Raw genomic sequence first — 17,479 nt, forward strand, 5'->3', positions numbered from 1 at the left:
GGGAGCGTTCATTATTGGTTTCAGTGCCACAGAATTTAGAATTCTCAGACAAGTATTCCTCTTTAACCAGAGGCGACTTTTAAACTTTTGTGAACTTTTATTTTCAGGATCTGGACAGGGCGCGCACTAAAGCTGTGGGCTCAACTCTTTCCTAGCCTTCTGAGCAGGAAGGGGAGTGCGGAACGACGAGAGAGAGATGGGACATGACAAGAACACTGGCTCTTGAGCTGGTAGTTCAGCTGCAAAACAGCTGTATAAAACAAGCAAAATGTATGGTGAAAGGGTAAACATAAATATACTCCTGAATCCACAATTCGTGATTTATCCCCACAAAAAAAAACATTACAAATGCCAGAGGCAATTTGCCATGTAATAATTTTCTTAAACAAAAACAGAAAAAATGCTGGAAAATCTCAGCGGGTCTGACAGCATCTGTGGAGAGACAATAGAGCCAACGTTTCGAGTCTGGATGACCCTTCGTCAGAGCTGAAATAGTTTTCTTAACTTGTAGATTCCCAATAAGAAACACATTCATTCTATTTTCACAGTATATTTCTGGTAGTGTGGGAGAGATGTTAAAATATATTTTTGTCAAATTCACCTTCCCGTTTTGCATCAGTTACAACAGTTAACAGCGATTAGTTGAGATTTAAATGCCAATTTCAGTTGGTAAGAGTCTGACCGACTAGCTCCACGTGTTTGTCTCTTTTGCACTGGTTGCTTGGCAACGATGTAACAATCTTCAGTTGCAGCATTCATTGGGAGAGCTTCTTGAGTGAGGCACAGGGGAGGGAGAGAGAGAGAGTGCAGGATGGCGAAACCAGTGGAGAAAGAGCCAAAGGACATGGTTCACCAACTGGCAATTGATCGTGAGACTATCAGGAAGGAACTGCGCACTCAGAAACTGCACACCACCTTCAACATCAACCCCCGCACCAAATGTAAGTGATCAATCAGTCAGCCGCTGTCACAGCTCCTCGGGGCCCAGTGTTAGCGGCCAGCCTCTTGGATAACAGGTAACAAGATCAATTTACTGATTCCAGTAACATTTCATACGTGGAATTCAAGTGAATACAAACGGAAACAAAAATTTGGTTTGATTTATTATTGTCGCATGTATTGGAATGCAGTGAAAAGTATTACAGACAAAACATTGAGTACATAGGGGGAGAAGGAGAGAGTGCATGTAGATCATAGTGTTACAGATAGGATGTAGAGCAAGATCAGCTTAACATATGGTAGGTCCATTCAAAAGTCTAATGGCAACAGGGAAGAAGCTATTCTTGAGTCAGCTGGTACGTGTCCTCAGACATTTGTATCTTTTTCCCCATGGAGGAAGGTGGAAGAGAGTATGTTCGGGGTGCGTGGGGACCTTGATTATGCTGGCTGATTTTCCGAGGTGTAGACAGAGTCCATGAATGTCGGAAATGTTAAAATAAAAAATGTGGTCACCAAATCGTAGCGTAGCAGTTACGTTACTCAAGCAATAGCCGGGCGCAGGAGTTCAAATCCCACTGGAGAATTTAAATGCCATTAATTAAATAAGTATTTTTATTTTAAAAAAAGTTACTATCAATAATGGGACCTTGTACCTATTGACTGTTCTAAAAACCAACTTGGTTCAATAAGGTCCTTCAATGACAGAAATATTTTGCCTTTACCCGGTCTGGTCTATATGTGAATCCAGCCCCACAGAAATCATAGAATCATACAATCCTACAGTGCAGAAGGAGGCCATTTGGCCAATGGAGTCTGCACCGACCACAATCCCACCCAGGCCCTATCCTCATAACCTCATGCATTTACCCTAGTTAGTCTTTCTGACACTAAGGGGCAATTTAGCATGGCCAATCCATCTAACCTGCACATCTTTGAACTGTGGGAGGAAACCGGAGCACCCAGAGGAAACCCACGCAGACACGGGGAGAGTGTGCAAACTCCACACAGATAGTGATCCAAGCTGAGAATCGAAGCTGGGGCCCTGGTACTGTGAGGCAGCACTGCTAACCACTGTGCCACCGTGCCATCCCAAATGTGGGGGTTGACACTTTTAAAAATTATTTTATGGGATGTGGTGTCACTGGCAAGGCCATGTTTCCTGGATTTGTTGTCACCTAACATAGAACTAAGTTTTAGCTATTCAGCTACTGGTTGTACAAACTTAAATTAGTCTTGGGATAAAGCATCAGCCATTTAGGACTAGGATGAGGAGAAATTTCTACACTCCAAAGGTTTGAACCTTTGGAGTTCTCTACTCTGGAGGTCTGTGAATGCTCAGTCGTTGAGTATATTCAAGACTGATATCCATAAGTATTTGAGTACTAAGGGAATTAAGGAAGATGGAGATAATGCAAGAAGGCGGAGTTAGAATCATAGAATCCCTACAGTGCAGAAGGAGGCCATTCGGCCCACTGAGCCTGCACCGAAAACAATCCCACCCAGACCCCATCCCTGTAACCCACAAGAAGGGTCAATTTAGCATGGCCAATAAAGCTAACCCGCACATCTTTGGAGCGGGGAGGAAACCGGAGCACCTAGAAGAATCTCATGCAGACACGGGGAGAATGTGCAGACTCCACAGTGTCAGTGACCCGAGGCCGGAATTGAACCCGGGTTCCTGGCACTGTGAGGCAGCAATGCTAACCACTCTGCCACCGTGCCACCCCAAAGAGGATTGGTCATGATCTTATTGAGAGTCATAGCAGGTTTGAAATGCTGAATGGCCCTTATTTCTTCATTCGGCAGGTGTCAAATAAATGATGAGGGTTAGTGAGTTATTCAATTGCAAATGATATTTTAATGCAATCCTGCCCCAAACCACACATACCACAAAGCCTATCAGGCTTATATTTATTTACATTGGCAAATCCCCACAGAATGCTTTGTTTCCCTCTCTCCAAAACTCATCCCGTCCCTACTCCACCATATACACAACAGGAAATTATCTGATTGTGAAATTCAGATAACAGTGTAATTGCAAATGGAGTTCCAGGTCTATGTTGGGGGCTGTTTATACCCACAAAGCCTTAAGTTGTTAACTGATCATTTTAATTTCAGACCTGATCTGCAGAATGCTTTTTGTTAATTTCTTATATTTTGCTTTGCTTAGGTGAACTTAGACTGTTATAGTTGTCTGCAAAAAAGATATATTTTATTTATTTGATACCTCTGCCTCTCTGTCGTCGGAATCAGAAGATCTGCTACATAAGACATTGTCTGTTTCTTTTCTAAAGCTGATTATAAATTATAGTTCCTGTTGACTTGTGTCCTGCTTTGTTGTGGAGAACTGTCTGTTCCTTTAAATTTTTTTTCCCCTAATGCTAGTAAGGCCGAATCCAAACCTTTGATGTGTCTGTTCGCTCCACAGTGTCAGCTGTGGTTCAACGGGCCGCACCTTTGTCTCTGGGTCACAAGGTTCCAGGTTCAAGTCTCACTCCGGGGCTTGAGGACAAAAATCAAAGCTGGACACTCCAGTGCAGTAGTGAGGCAAAAACAGAAAATGCTGGAGAAACTCAGCAGGTCTGACAGCATCTGTGGAGAGAGAATAGAGCCAATGTTTCAAGTCAGGATGACCCTTTGTCAGAGCTGGGCTGCTCAGAATGTACTGAGGGACTGTTGCACTACCAGAGCTGCCATCTCTAGGATGAGACATTGAACAAAGGCCCCAATTGACTCTTAAGATGGGTGTAAAAGATCCAATGGCACAATTTTGAGGCGTAGGCATGCCTCACAATGAAACCTTTCAAGGTGACAGCTGGGCTACACCTATACTTTATGAAATTTATACTAATTATTCAGGTCAAAGTGCCAAAATGATGATGCAGCAAACTGTTGAGGGAAATTCCACAGCGCCAGGGACCCGGGTTCAATTCCGGCCTCGGGGTCACTGTCTGTGTGGAGTTTGCATGTTCTCCCCATGTCTGCGTAGGTTTCCTCCGGGTTCCTCCCACAGTACAAAGATTAGGTTAGGTGGATTGGCCATGCTAAATTGCCCATGCTAAATTGCCCCTTAGTGTCAGGGGGATTAGCAGGGTAAATGTGTGGGGTTACGGGGATAAGGCCTGACTGGGATTGTGTTCGTTACAGACTTGATGGGCTGAATGGCCGCCTTCTGCACTGTCGGGATTCTATGAAAAATGTCATTTCGGACAGCATAGCTGTGAAATTAAAGGGAAAAGTAATAGAAAATGTCCTTCCATTCATTTCTTCGACAAAGAAGAAGACTTTCTTAAAAGGGCAGGAAATCTGATTTTAGGCTTGAACTAAAGCTCTTTTACGAATGATGCTTGGAGTATCAAGCGTTTTGTTGGAGAGAGAGAATGTTAATTTTAAATAACATCAATATGCATATTTTTGTAGATAATTACTGGCTAAATGTGTGCCCTGCATTTATTTTCTCAACAGTTCACTGTATAACAGGAAAACCCAATGTCCGTGACATAGATATGGAAGGCGAAAAGGATAGTATGTACCCACCATTTATTTTACCTAACATTTAATATAGGATTTTCCGGTGTTATACAAAAGTTGTACTTTCGCATAACACCGGAAACATCTGAAAATGTTACCTATATATTTATTTCTGTTTTTAGGGAATTTAGCAAACATACTCTGGCGTAATTTTTTGGAACCAAGGATGAAATACACATGTCCACAAACTGAAGCTCAGGAGATTGGCTGGATAACTACTCCATTGGTAAGGAACTGAAAGTCCCTTAAAAAAAAAACACACACAAAGTGGAAACACTTGAGTGTAACAATCAGGAGAGAGCAGATTGAGTGGAAAAGTTTAACTAATAAGGGGATTTGATATTTATAATGAGGCATTTTCAGACGAGGCCAAAGGAGTGCAAGACCTCCAATGTGAGAAGAATCAAGCTTCATGCAACTGATTTGTGAACTGTAAGTCAGTTGTTGATACTATCTATTATTTTGTACTCCAGCTATGTTGTCGGTTTCTCGATTTGCGGTCCACTATTTTTACAGTTTTAAGATGCTCAATACAAGGCCAGATTGTAAATCAGATCACCAGTTAGGCCAGACAGAAATTGATAGGCACCACATTCATCACCTTAGACATTCACTTTCTCCACCACTGGCACACTGTGATGGCAGAGTGCACTACCTACAAGATGCACTGCAGCAACTTAACAAGGCTTCTTTGACAGCACTTGCCAAACCTACAATCTCTATCGCCCAGAAGAATGGCAGCAGACAAATGGGAACACCATCACCTGCAAGTCACACACCAACCTGTCTTGGAAAAGAAATCAACATTCCTTCACTGTCACTGGGTCAAAAGCCAGAAGCTCCCTTTCCTAACAGTACTGTGGGACTGATTGCACCTCATGAACTGTTGAGGAAAACTCCACAGTGCCAGGGACCTGGGTTCAATTACCTCTACTTTCTCAGAAGACTAAGGAAATTTGGCAAGTCAGCTACGACTCTCACTAACGTTTACAGATGCACCATAGAAAGCATTCTTTCTGGTTGTATCACAGCTTGATATGGCTCCTGCTCTGCCCAACACCGCAAGGATCTCCAAAAGCCCAATCCATCACGCGAACCAACCTCCCATCCATTGACTCTGTCTACACTTCCCGCTGCCTCGGCAAAGCAGCCAGCATAACTGAGTACCCCACGCACCCCGGACATTCTCTCTTCCACCTTCTTCCTTTGGGAAAAAGATACACAAGTCTGAGGTCACGTACCAACGGACTCAAGAACAGCTTCTTCCCTGCTGCTGTCAGACTTTTGAATGGACTTACCTTGCATTAAGTTGATTTTTCTCTGCACCCTCGCTATGACCGTAACACTACACTCTGCACTCTCTCGTTTCCTTGTCTATGAATGGTAGGTTTCATCTGTATAGCGCGCAAGAAACAATACTTTTCACTGAATGTTAATACGAGACAATAATAAATCAAATTCAAATTCAAATCAATTCCGGCCTCGGGTCACTGTCTTTGTGGAGTTTGCACTGTGTCTGCGTGGGTTTCCTCCGGGTGCTCCAGTTTCTTCCCACAGTCCAAAGATGTGCGGGTTAGGTTGCTTGGTCATGCTAAATTGCCCCTTAGTGTCCGGGGGATTAGCAGGGTAAATGTGGGGGGTTATGGGAATAGGTGGTTCAAGAAGGCGGCTCACTGCCATCTTCTCAAGGCTCACTGGGTACGGGCAATAAATGCTGGCCTTGGGAGCGTTCCCCACATCCCACACACAAAAACATTGAAAAATAAAAGCCTGTTAAAGTAAAGTTTATTTATTAATCAAAAGTAAGGCTTACATTAACACTGCAATGAAGTTACTATGAAATTCCCCTAGTCGCCACACTCCGGTGCCTGTTCAGGTCAATGCACCTAACCAACACGTCTTTCAGACTGAGAGGAAACTGGAGCACCTGGAGGAAACCCACGCAGATACGGGGAGAACGTGCAAAGTCCACAGTGACCCAAGCCGGGAATTGAACCCGGGTCCCTGGCGTTGTAAGGCAGCAGTGCTAACCACTGTGCCACCGTGCCGCCCATGTTATGGTCCCTATCTACAATATTCCCACAGAAAAAACAGGAGGCTAGGTAAAATACAAAAGAAATAATTTGATACATACAAAAAAACAGAAGCATGAGTACAAGAAGTATTGATGATCATCTAATCTAATATGGTCATTTAAAATCACCTTCATAAATTGCTGAAATTAAATAGAGCTAAGCAGTCACAAAATAATAGCTTAATTACAAACATTTATTGAGATCTGTTACAAAAATATACTAACCCAAGGCATAGTTCTTGTGTCCTGGAGGAAGTTCCGAGTCATGACTGCTTGCAATTCTGAAATCCACATTAGGTTAGGAATGATATATTGGTTGTGCATAAGGATGTTCTGTTCTGAGCAAGATGTTAAAGGTATAATCTCAGGAAATAATTTATTCAAACAGTTGTTTTCTGCAAACATTAATCTGTTGACTAATTTCAGCCAAAGTCACTTCACATAGCAAAAGACAATCGTATTCAAAATTGGCAAACATAATTTATGTCAATATGTATTGTTTTGCTCCGCACCTTTGTGTAATGACAGGCAAATTGCTCCTGAACACTTGCTATGTCATTGTGAGGGCTAAGGAAACCAGCTTAGCTTTCTCTGCTGTGGGAAGCTGATCAGTATAGTTCCAGAAGCATGGCTGAGATTGAAGTGGCACGGTGGCACAGTGGTTAGCACAGGTGCCTTACAGCGCCAGGGACCTGGGTTCAATTCTGGCCTGGGATAACTATCTGTGTGGAGTTTGCACGTTCTCCCTGTGTTTACGGGGGTTTCCTCTGGGTGCTCTGATTTCCTCCTACACTCCAAAGATGAGTGGGTTAGGTGGATTGGCTATGCTAAAATTGCCCCCGAGTGTCAGGGGGAACTAGCAGGGTAAATACATGAGGATACGGAGATAGGGCCTGGGTGGGATTGTTGTCGGTGTAGGCTCAATGGGCTGAATGGCCTCCTTCTGCACCGTAGGCATTCTATGACTAAATCAGTGCCTCGTCACATCTTCAAATATGTTGTAATACAAAGAGTACAAATTGACCAAGTTAGCTTTAACTCATGATCCATATTAATGATTATTCATTATTCTGAGTAACGTACTCAGAGATTTTCTTTTGTTATGGACAGAAGTGGGGGCGGGCGGGCATTTAAATAGCACTAATTTCTCCCCTCATCGCCTGTCCATAAACAGAAAGGTGTTTTTGATTTGCTCCCTCCATTTCAAGCGGGGGCATATTTCCCAATCCTTTAATTTTGGTGTGATTAAACTTTCTATTAATAACCCCACAGCAAACTCAAGATAGGATGAACTCGAAGGGTTGGTTTATTTGCACACTCACAAATGCGGAAGGAGGGTTGCAATGTTGCCTCCTTTTGCATTCATATAGTAAAAGCAGGACAGAGAAAAGAAAGCTTTACAGTACGGAGATCACAGAGAAAATATCATTTCACATGGATTCCAGAGTCCAGAATCAAAGTCTGATGAGGTATTCCTTCACAGAGGCCAGGAGGCTGAAAACTGATGTTGCATAATTCACTGTTCAGCTGGTGTTGACTTCATTCAATGAGATAGGCATACAGAGATGAATCAGTCTTGTAGGCAATGGTATAGAATTTTCAGCAGAAGCAGTGTAAATGGGGCCAAACGTCCAAACCAGGCAAAGTTCCTTACTTGTAATGCTGCCAGCTACATGGTAAAATGGCAGACTGAGACTTTGCAGTACAAGGAGACAATATTACTGGCTCCACAAACCAGAAGTCCATGATTCTCACCTCTTCACGCTGTCTTTGACAAAGGGTGTGTATCCTTCGTTTGGGTCCCCGAGATTTTTAAATGTCCCAACCATTAAAGATTGAAAGGAAAGTTGGGGGGCCCTTTGGTTAGCATACAAGTAGACTCCAGTTGGTCAGCCTGGGTTATGAAATGCAGATTGCCTTTGTATAGCTCTCTTTGAATTTGATCTGTGCAGGCCAAAGCGGGGGGAGGGGGTCATTAGTGTCTCTTCAGGGTTAGTAAGATGCAACTTTATCTGATATTGCCAGGTAGCTCCTCGAGGTGACAGACACACATAGATGCGGATTTTAGTAATGAGCAATCTCAAATTTTACAAAACAATTATACAGGGCAAGGTCTTAAGTCCCCTCACACCTTTGTACAGCGAACAATCACTAACAATGACACTTTAAAAATACTTTAAATTACCTTAAGTCAGAAACTCAATGTAAACTTGTAAAACTTGCAATGATACCAAATTGAAACAAGACAGTTGAATTTATTTGGGGACCCAACATCATCTGAGCTATAGTGCTGATGAGTGTTGCTCGAGGAAATAGTTGCATCTGTAGCTAACATACTCCAGTACACCTACAACACTGGCATTTACCCATCAAAATGGAAAATAACCCTGGTATGTCCCATCCACAAAAAAAAGGATCCAATCCAGTCAATTACTATCCATTAGGTTACCCTCAATCATCAACAAAGTAATTGAAGGTATTTTCAACAGTTCTATCGAGTGGCACATATTCACCAATAATCTGCCCATCAATGCACTGTTTGAGTTCTGCCAAGACCACCTAGCCCCAAGCCTTGGTCCAAACATGGATAAAAGAGCTGGATGAGGCAAGAGTGGCTGCCCTTGTTATTTTGAGATAGGGGAAACACTGGTGAAACTTGTTTTTTCCCCTCTGTACAGAAGGTAGCTGGGAGATCTTAAAAAGGTGTGCAAGATAGTGTAAAAAACGAAAACCCAGAACATGAAATTAAACCTGCAGTCAGACAAGGGGAAACGTGTTCAAACTCACCAATGGCACAGATATCCAGGAACAGTACTAAAAGCAAAATCTTTGGTATAATTTAATATTTGGATATTGTGATTTGGGACAGAGGGCTGTCAGGTATTTCTGGATCATATTTCTCCCTTGTATTTCTTTTGTGAAGCGATTGGGATATTGGCCGGAATTCTCCAACCATTCATGCCCCGCCGCTGCCAGTGAGAATGGACAATATGGCACTCAGCCACATCTCCATTCACTACAGCAGGAGCGGAGAATCCCAGCTGCAGGCGATTTGATTTGATTTATTACTGTCACATGTATTAGCATACAGTGGAAAGTATTGTTTCTTGCATGCTATACAAAGCATACCGTTCATAGAGAAGGAAAGGAGGGAGTGAAGAATGTAGTGTTACAGTCGTAGCTAGGGTGCAGAGAAAGATCAACTTAATGCAAAGTAGGCCCATTCAAAAGTCTGACGGCAGCAGGGAAGAAGCTGTTCTTGAGTCGGTTGGTACAAGACCTCAGACTTTTGTATCATTTTCTTGACGAAAGAAGGTGGAAGAGAGAACGTCTGGTCTGCGTGGTGTCCTTAATTAGGCTGGCTGCTTTGCCAAGGCAGCGGGAAGTGTAGACAGAGTCAATGGATGGGAGGTTGGTTTGCATGATCGGGCAAGGTTGGAGAATCCGGCCCATGATGTTTTTCAGTCAATTTAAAGACGCAAGACTAAAATGGGTCTCCAGTTGTATAATCAGCTGTTTAGTTTTGGAACTTTTTTTTGCCTTTAATTGGGACACATTTGTAAGATGCAAAATTTTTGATACACAGTGTAATCACTTCAAATGTCAATTTCTCCTACAGATAGATACAGATACAAAGGATCGGAGACTGAATTTTCATCGTCGTAGTAACGAAATTACAAAATTCATGGCAAAGTCCTCGCAACATAAATAGCTAGGAAAAATGGCTTGTGTAATGTTGCTGTTTGTTATTTTACCTTATCTACGCAAACATTGGTGATTACAGAAGGGAAACCATGTACTTAGAAATAAGGAACAAGATAAATGTAACATTCCATAAACAATGAAGAATAAAGTATACGTTGTGCCTAACAACTGGGAAAAAAATGAGAAAGTTTTGACATTGTGCAAGTTTCTGTGGCTATGCTGAGTGAATGTAATCCTTAGTGGAATGTGGTACTTCCGCTTGCATGAAACAAATATTGCATTTAGTTTGATGATGATGTTCCTTAGGAACATAATATAAATACAGAGAACGCTACTTCTTACATGTTTGGAATGGGCTTTGAGATGCTTGCTGAAGCTTTTCCATTCTGGGTGTCTCACTTAACTTTCGAATTTAAATAATTTCAATAATTCTAAAAGCTGCAAGAAGTGGTATATTGATAGAGGCTTGCTGTTGGAGGGCAGATCATTGAAGCTTGGGGAAACTCACACCATTTGTTTAGTCTCCGCTCCCAGTCTGTAATTGCACCTACCTCTTTGGCGTTGCAGAACGCACAAGAAAGAGGAATAGATCATACTAAAAAGTTTATTTAATAGTGTCACAAGTAGGTTTACATTAACACTGCAATGAAGTTACTGTGAAAATCCCACACTCCGGCACCTGTTCGGCTACACTGAGGGAGAATTTAGCATGGCCAATGCACCTAACCAGCACGTCTTTTGGACTGGGAGGAAACCAGAGCACCTGCAGGAAACCCGCGCAGACATGGAGAGAATGTGCAGACTCTGCACAGACAGTGATCCAAGTCAGGAATTGAATCCAGGTGCTTGACGCTATGAGGCAGCAGTGCTGACCACTGTGCCACCACCATATGGCCCATCGAGCCTGCTCCATCAGATTATATGATCATGGTTGATCTTGGTCTTTTACCTCAATTTTTCTGCATGGTCCCCATATCCCGTAATTCTTTGAGACACCCAAAATACGTCTTTGAGCTTTAAATGTATTAAATCTTGGAGCATCCACAACCTTCTGGGTTAGAGAATTCCAAAGATTGATAACTCTTTGAGTAAATCAATTTCTCCTTATCTCAGACCTAAATGACCCTTATCCTGTGCTCTGTGTTTAAGACACCTCCACTAGCGGACTCAATCTCTCAACATCTAACCTCCTTCAGAATTTTGTAGGTTTCAGTGAGATTGCCTCTCATTCTTCTAAACTCCAAAGAATATAAATGCAATTAACATAGTCTCACATCAAAGCACATATCCCTCTTCAACCCAGGTACCAATTTAGTGAACCTTTGCTGTACCATCTCAAATGCATGCATATTCTTTCTTAAATATGGAGACCAAAACTGCACACAGTATTCTAGATGTGATCTCACCAAAACACTGTACAAATGTAGCAAGATTTCTTTATTCTTGTACTCCAATCCATTTGCAATAAATGCTGATGTGCCTTTATTTGCCTTCCTGATTGCTTGCTGCATCCTTAATACTGTACTAACTTTCGGTGTTCCTTATATGAGCACTCGAGTCTCTTTGAACAACACCACCTTCAAATTTCACACCTATCAAAAATATTCTGCTTTTCCATTCTTACTAGCAAAATAATTAAATTCACACTTCCCTACATTGTAGTCTAACTGCCAACCTGTTGCCCACTTGCTTAACCTGTCTGTATCTCTTAGCAGCCTTTCTGTGTCCTCCCTACAACTTACCTTCACACCTTGCTTGGCATCATCAGCAAATGTTGATACATTACTCTCTGCCTCCTCGTCTAAGTCATTAATGTAGATTGTAAATAGCTGTGGCCGTAGCAGAGATCCTTGTGACTCCACTATTCACTGCCTGCCAACTTGAAAAAGTCCAGTTTATGCCCACTCTCTGCTATCTGTTAACCAATCTTCTTTCCACGCTAAAATATTACCCCAACTCCATGAGCCCTTATGTTGCCTCTTAATCTTTTCTGTGGCACCTTTTCAAATGCCTTTTGGAAATCTAAGGAAATTACATCTACTGGTTTCCCTTCATCTACCCTACTAGTTACATCCTCAAAAAACTTTAATAAATTTGTGAAACAGAATTTCCCATCCCAGGCAGTAAATGTGGCAAATTTACATAGGATTTCGTAAGTTTACATATTACAAAATGTGGACATAGACATTTAGAATGTAAACATAAAAATAAGGATATGATGTAGGAATTTAAACTTAACTATGCCTGCATATTTTGATCCAAATAACTGCTAGCCTCAAAAAAATTCTCAATTATCATTTCTAATTATTTCATAATCTTTCTTCAGCAATAATGCCTCCCCTTCCCTCCACCCCTCCAATTCCTGTAACCACTGCAGGCGCTGTCACTGCTCCCACTGGGCCTTCCTGTGCTACCCTTGGTGCCCCAGCTACTGTTCTGATTCGCTGCCAAATAAATCATAGTGGCATGTTGTATCATGCTTGACCCTCCAGTTGACAGAGCCTCCCTATTGGCCCTTATTATCCACAGCTGCTTGTAGACTGCCATTGTGGTTTGCTGCAGTTCACACACCCAAATGACTTTTTTTGGGAGCTTCAGTTCTGCTGAGGCATTAGTGGCCAATATATTGAGTGCAATGCTTTAAAAGAGATGAGGATTATAAAGTTCTCTCATCACACTGATGGAGGATACCTCAAGAATCAATCATGGACATTTAACAAGAGAAAAAAAAACTTGCGCTGGTATAAATACTTAAAAGAAACATTTCATTGCATCTCGCTCTTTGAAAAATATACCAATTTTATACTGGTAGAATTTTTGAGCTCACCCACTTTTGTAGTCAAAAAACCTTATCTGTGAGAGTGCCCACACATTGGCAATTGTATACTTTCAAAGTTAAGACAAAGATTTACAGTCCTCCAATTATAGCTGCACACTAAATTTCAGCAGGGAAAGTTTCTGTGACTCTTAATAATTAAGTTTATCTTTATTTGGTATAATTTTCAACCCACTACATTTGGTTGGACTGTTTCTCTCTGCCATTGGCAGCAATATTCATTCAATATCTAGTGTTATTAGTGGGATGCACAACTTGAGTTTATGATCTTTTTGACAAAGTATTTAAGTACATACCAGGTTCGATTCTAAATCTTCAATTGATACCTCCATGGTTTTACACTGCTGTACTCTGTATTGATGTGGAGATGCCGGCGTTGGACTGGGGTAAACACAGTAAGAAGTTTAACAACACCAGGTTAAAGTCCAACAGGTTTATTTGGTCGCAAAAGCCACAAGCTTTCAGAGCCTTAAGCTCCTTCTTCAGGTGACTGGGAATTCTGTTCACAAACAGGGCATATAAAGACACAAACTCAATTTACAGAATAATGGTTGGAATGCGAATACTTACAGCTAATCAAGTCTTAAAGGTACAAACAATGTGTCCTGTCTGGAGACAATACACATCTCTTTAACCTGTCTTAATGCTCTCTCCACTCACATTGTTTGTACCTTTAAGACTTGATTGCCGGTAAGTATTCGCATTCCAACCATTATTCTGTAAATTGAGTTTGTGTCTTTATATGCCCTGTTTGTGAACAGAATTCCCACTCACCTGAAGAAGGAGCTTAAGGCTCCGAAAGCTTGTGACTTTTGCTACCAAATAAACCTGTTGGACTTTAACCTGGTGTTGTTAAACTTCTTACTGTACCCTGTATTCACAGGATATCTATTTCTCACTCTGAAGAACTTCTCCTTCAACTCCACTCACTTCCTCCAAATATATTGCTGTGGGTTCCTGCCTTTTTGTGAGATGTGGAAAATTCATGATTGAAGTCTTACACAGTCCCCTCCTCCCTTTACCAGTACATTGATGACTGTATTGGTGCCTGCTCCTGCTCTGGGCAAGAATTGGAAAACTTCACAGACTTTATTTCCACTCTTCCCTCACCTTCACCTGGTCCATCTCTGATTCTTCCCTTCCTCGACTTCTCTGTCTCCATTTCTGGAGATAGGCTGTCGATTAATGTTCACTAAAAACACACCGACTCCCACAACTGCCTCACCTACACTTCCTCATCCGCTGCTTCCTGCAAGGACTGCATTCCATTCTCTCAGTTTCTGTCACACCTATTCTGATGACACAACCTTCTACACCAGCACCTGTGATGTCTCCTTTTTCCCTCAACCGAAGATTCCCATCAAGCATTGTTGACAGGGACCTGCACTGAGCCTGATTCACTTCATGCACTTCTGCTCTCACTCCTCCCCCTCCATCCCAGAACCATGATGGGTTGCCCTTGTCCTCACCTTTGGCCACCAATCTCTGAATTGAATGGATCATCCTAAACCATTTCCAGCATGATGCCATCACCAAACACATTATCCCCTGCCCTCCCCTGTCAGTGTTTTGAAGGGACCATTCCCTCTGTGACACCCGAGTCCACCTTTCCATGCAAGCAGATGAGATACAACACCTGTCCTTTCACCTCCTCCCTTCTTATTGTTCTCAACGCGGCGGCACGGTAGCGCAGTGGTTAGCACTACTGCTTCACAGCTCCAGGGTCCCGGGTTCGATTCCCGGCTCGGGTCACTGCCTGTGTGGAGTTTGCACATTCTCCTCGTGTCTGCGTGGGTTTCCTCCAGGTGCTCCGGTTTCCTCCCACAATCCAAAGATGTGCGGGTTAGGTTGATTGACCAGGTTAAAAATTGCCCCTTAGAGTCTTGAGATGTGTAGGTTTAGAGGGATTAGCGGGTAAATATGTGGGGGTAGGGCCTGGGTGGGATTGTGATCGGTGCAGACTCGATGGGCCGAATGGCCGCCTCCTGCACTGTAGGGTTTCTATGATTTCTATGAACGCCCCAAACATTCCTTCCAATGAAGGTGATTTACTAGGACTTCTTTTAGTATACCATATTAGCTTTTATGTGGTCTCCTCTACATTGGGGAGGCCAAATACAGACTGGGTGACTATTTTGCAAAACGTTCCCAACCAATCCGCAAGCATGACCCCAAGCTTCCACTGAACATTTTCTGATTTGCAGATCTTTCCAATAAATTAATACTTCCACCACACTCTGAATTAATACTTTGGCTCAGACCTAGTATTACGTAAATTAAAACCTCTTCCAGACTGAAGTCACAAATGAAACTTATCACATTTAAAGCTTTTCCTCCTTTCTATGTAAAAGTTACTGCGGCTAGAACTGTTTCAAACACCTATATTTTGTTAACGAACATGGTTACTGGCAACTGTTTCATACTTAAGATAGTATGAGAAGATTTATCTTTTGTGTACAAGAACTGCATCAGCACAAAGTATCTGAATGAACAAACTTAGAAAATGTTAAATATTAAACCTTTATGTCTAAACTAAAATTTATGTCCACCTATTAGTGTGGAATTCTCTTGCAGAACAAATACATCTCACAGGTGTAGTTCTCAAACATTTTTGGTTAAAGCATACCTTTTCAATATAATCATGCACTCCCCCACCCTCAGTCTAAGTGACAACACCATATAATACTTACAATATGAACATACTCCATGTAGAGAGTGTTTTAATAATGCTGCTCAGGAAAGTTATTTTCTTCCTTGCCACTCTCAACGTCCTCCATGTAGGCTCCTCTCCTCGGCAAGACAGCCAGACCACTCTGTGCTGCACATGGCAGCCACACTTCGGTCCTGCCTCCCAATCCACACTTCCACATTATTTGGCAGCACATTTCTTAGCAAACCTTCTAGAATGTCTCAATGGAATGCACCCCAATTCATGGCATTATTGGGATAGGGCCTGGGTGGGATTGTGGTTGGTGCAGATTCGATGGGCCGAATTGCCTCCTTCTGCATTGTAGGATTCTATGACACGGAACAGAGCCTCCTTTACAACTGTGCTTAGAGTCGGGAAGAACAGCGGTGAATGCTGGCAATGTGCTGTTAAATCAAAGATTGGTTTAAATCTGGGATCTGTTCCTGACAGAGTGAAACAGCAGGTTTAAATTTGCAGATTGAAAATGACTGGTTAACCACTTTCTTACAGCGTGACAATGCAATGAGTATGAAACGCATTCCTTCCATATTTTGTGGAAAAAAAGACAGAATGTGTGTCTGTGCTTGTGAAGTTATTCTCTAGATACAGCAGATTTTTATATTTCTAATCATAGAATCCCTGCAGTCCATGGAGTCTGCACCAATTCTCCAAAAAGGTATCTTACCCAGCAGCCAGCCCCCTGCCCCAGCCAAACCCTGCACATTATCTACTGGATAGACTGCAGCAACTGGCTAAGGCTGCTTTAAAAACACCGCTCATGTCTGCAACCTCCATCAGCTAGAAGAACAAGGGAAGCAGGTGGATAGGAACATGCCAATTCAAAGTCACACACCACCCCGGCCTTGGACATTAATCACTGTTCTTTCAATGTTGCTGCATCAGAATCCCTGCCTAACAACTTTGTGGGAATCCCTTCACCAGATGGACTGAAGCAGTTCAAGAGGCAGCTCTTAAGAAAAACTAGGGATGGCCTTTCTACACCTCTCAAACTGTCTGAAGCAAGGATATACAAAAGGCATGCCTAGGAAAGGCCCAGCACAAACATGTGTAGGTCAGACATAAACTTCCTTGCAATACAAAATAGCAGATGTTGAATAACTGAGACTTTTTAATTTGTGTCACAGACTCATTTGCTTATGCTTCACATGCAGATGTCTGCAGCGTGATGAAAGGAGTTAAGATTATGTAATCGCAACCCGGATGTTTTAGTGCCTTGGAACGCAGAATACTCTTTAATATATACAAACTTCGCATTAATGCAATAGTTCAGCAGAACCGGTCAGGTATCAGTTGATTTAATCAAGAGTGATACCAGGATTTATTTTACTGTGGATTACAGTGGACCTTAACAGCTTAAACATGGGCAGAAACATGCAACTTATCATTAGGTAGTACACTTCAAGTGGAAATAATAATATAAACTATGAGATGATCCAAAAAAAATAATCTAACATATTCAATAGAGTCTGCATCACAGATGTTGCTGGACAGATGTTATACAGCAAGAAGGCAAGCAGACTAATTTCAAGATTATAATAAAAGGAACCATTGCTATTTATGCATTTAACATTTGTGTCCTCTCTCAACACAAATCCAAACAAAATAAAATCAATTTTAACTGCCTCTCATTACATGCAAGGAGCCCTAATGTTCTGGAAAAAAAATTAAACACACCAGCAAGTAA

General features: G+C 42.0%; 1 protein-coding gene across 1 annotated transcript in view; it reads left to right on the plus strand.

Moving 5' to 3' along the window:
- cfap144 (cilia and flagella associated protein 144) overlaps positions 1-12,386 on the plus strand; it is a 13,832-nt gene extending 1,446 nt beyond the window's left edge. The window contains exons 2-5 of the mRNA XM_078226440.1: positions 108-941; positions 4,405-4,464; positions 4,593-4,696; positions 10,164-12,386. Of these exons, the coding sequence (XP_078082566.1) occupies positions 812-941; positions 4,405-4,464; positions 4,593-4,696; positions 10,164-10,256 (387 nt within the window). The 5' untranslated portion in view covers positions 108-811 and the 3' untranslated portion in view covers positions 10,257-12,386. The remainder of the gene's footprint in view (positions 1-107; positions 942-4,404; positions 4,465-4,592; positions 4,697-10,163) is intronic.
- Positions 12,387-17,479: the final 5,093 nt, after the last annotated feature.

The sequence above is a fragment of the Mustelus asterias genome, chromosome 13 (genome assembly GCF_964213995.1).
Source record: "Mustelus asterias chromosome 13, sMusAst1.hap1.1, whole genome shotgun sequence".
Taxonomy (NCBI): Eukaryota; Metazoa; Chordata; class Chondrichthyes; order Carcharhiniformes; family Triakidae; genus Mustelus; species Mustelus asterias.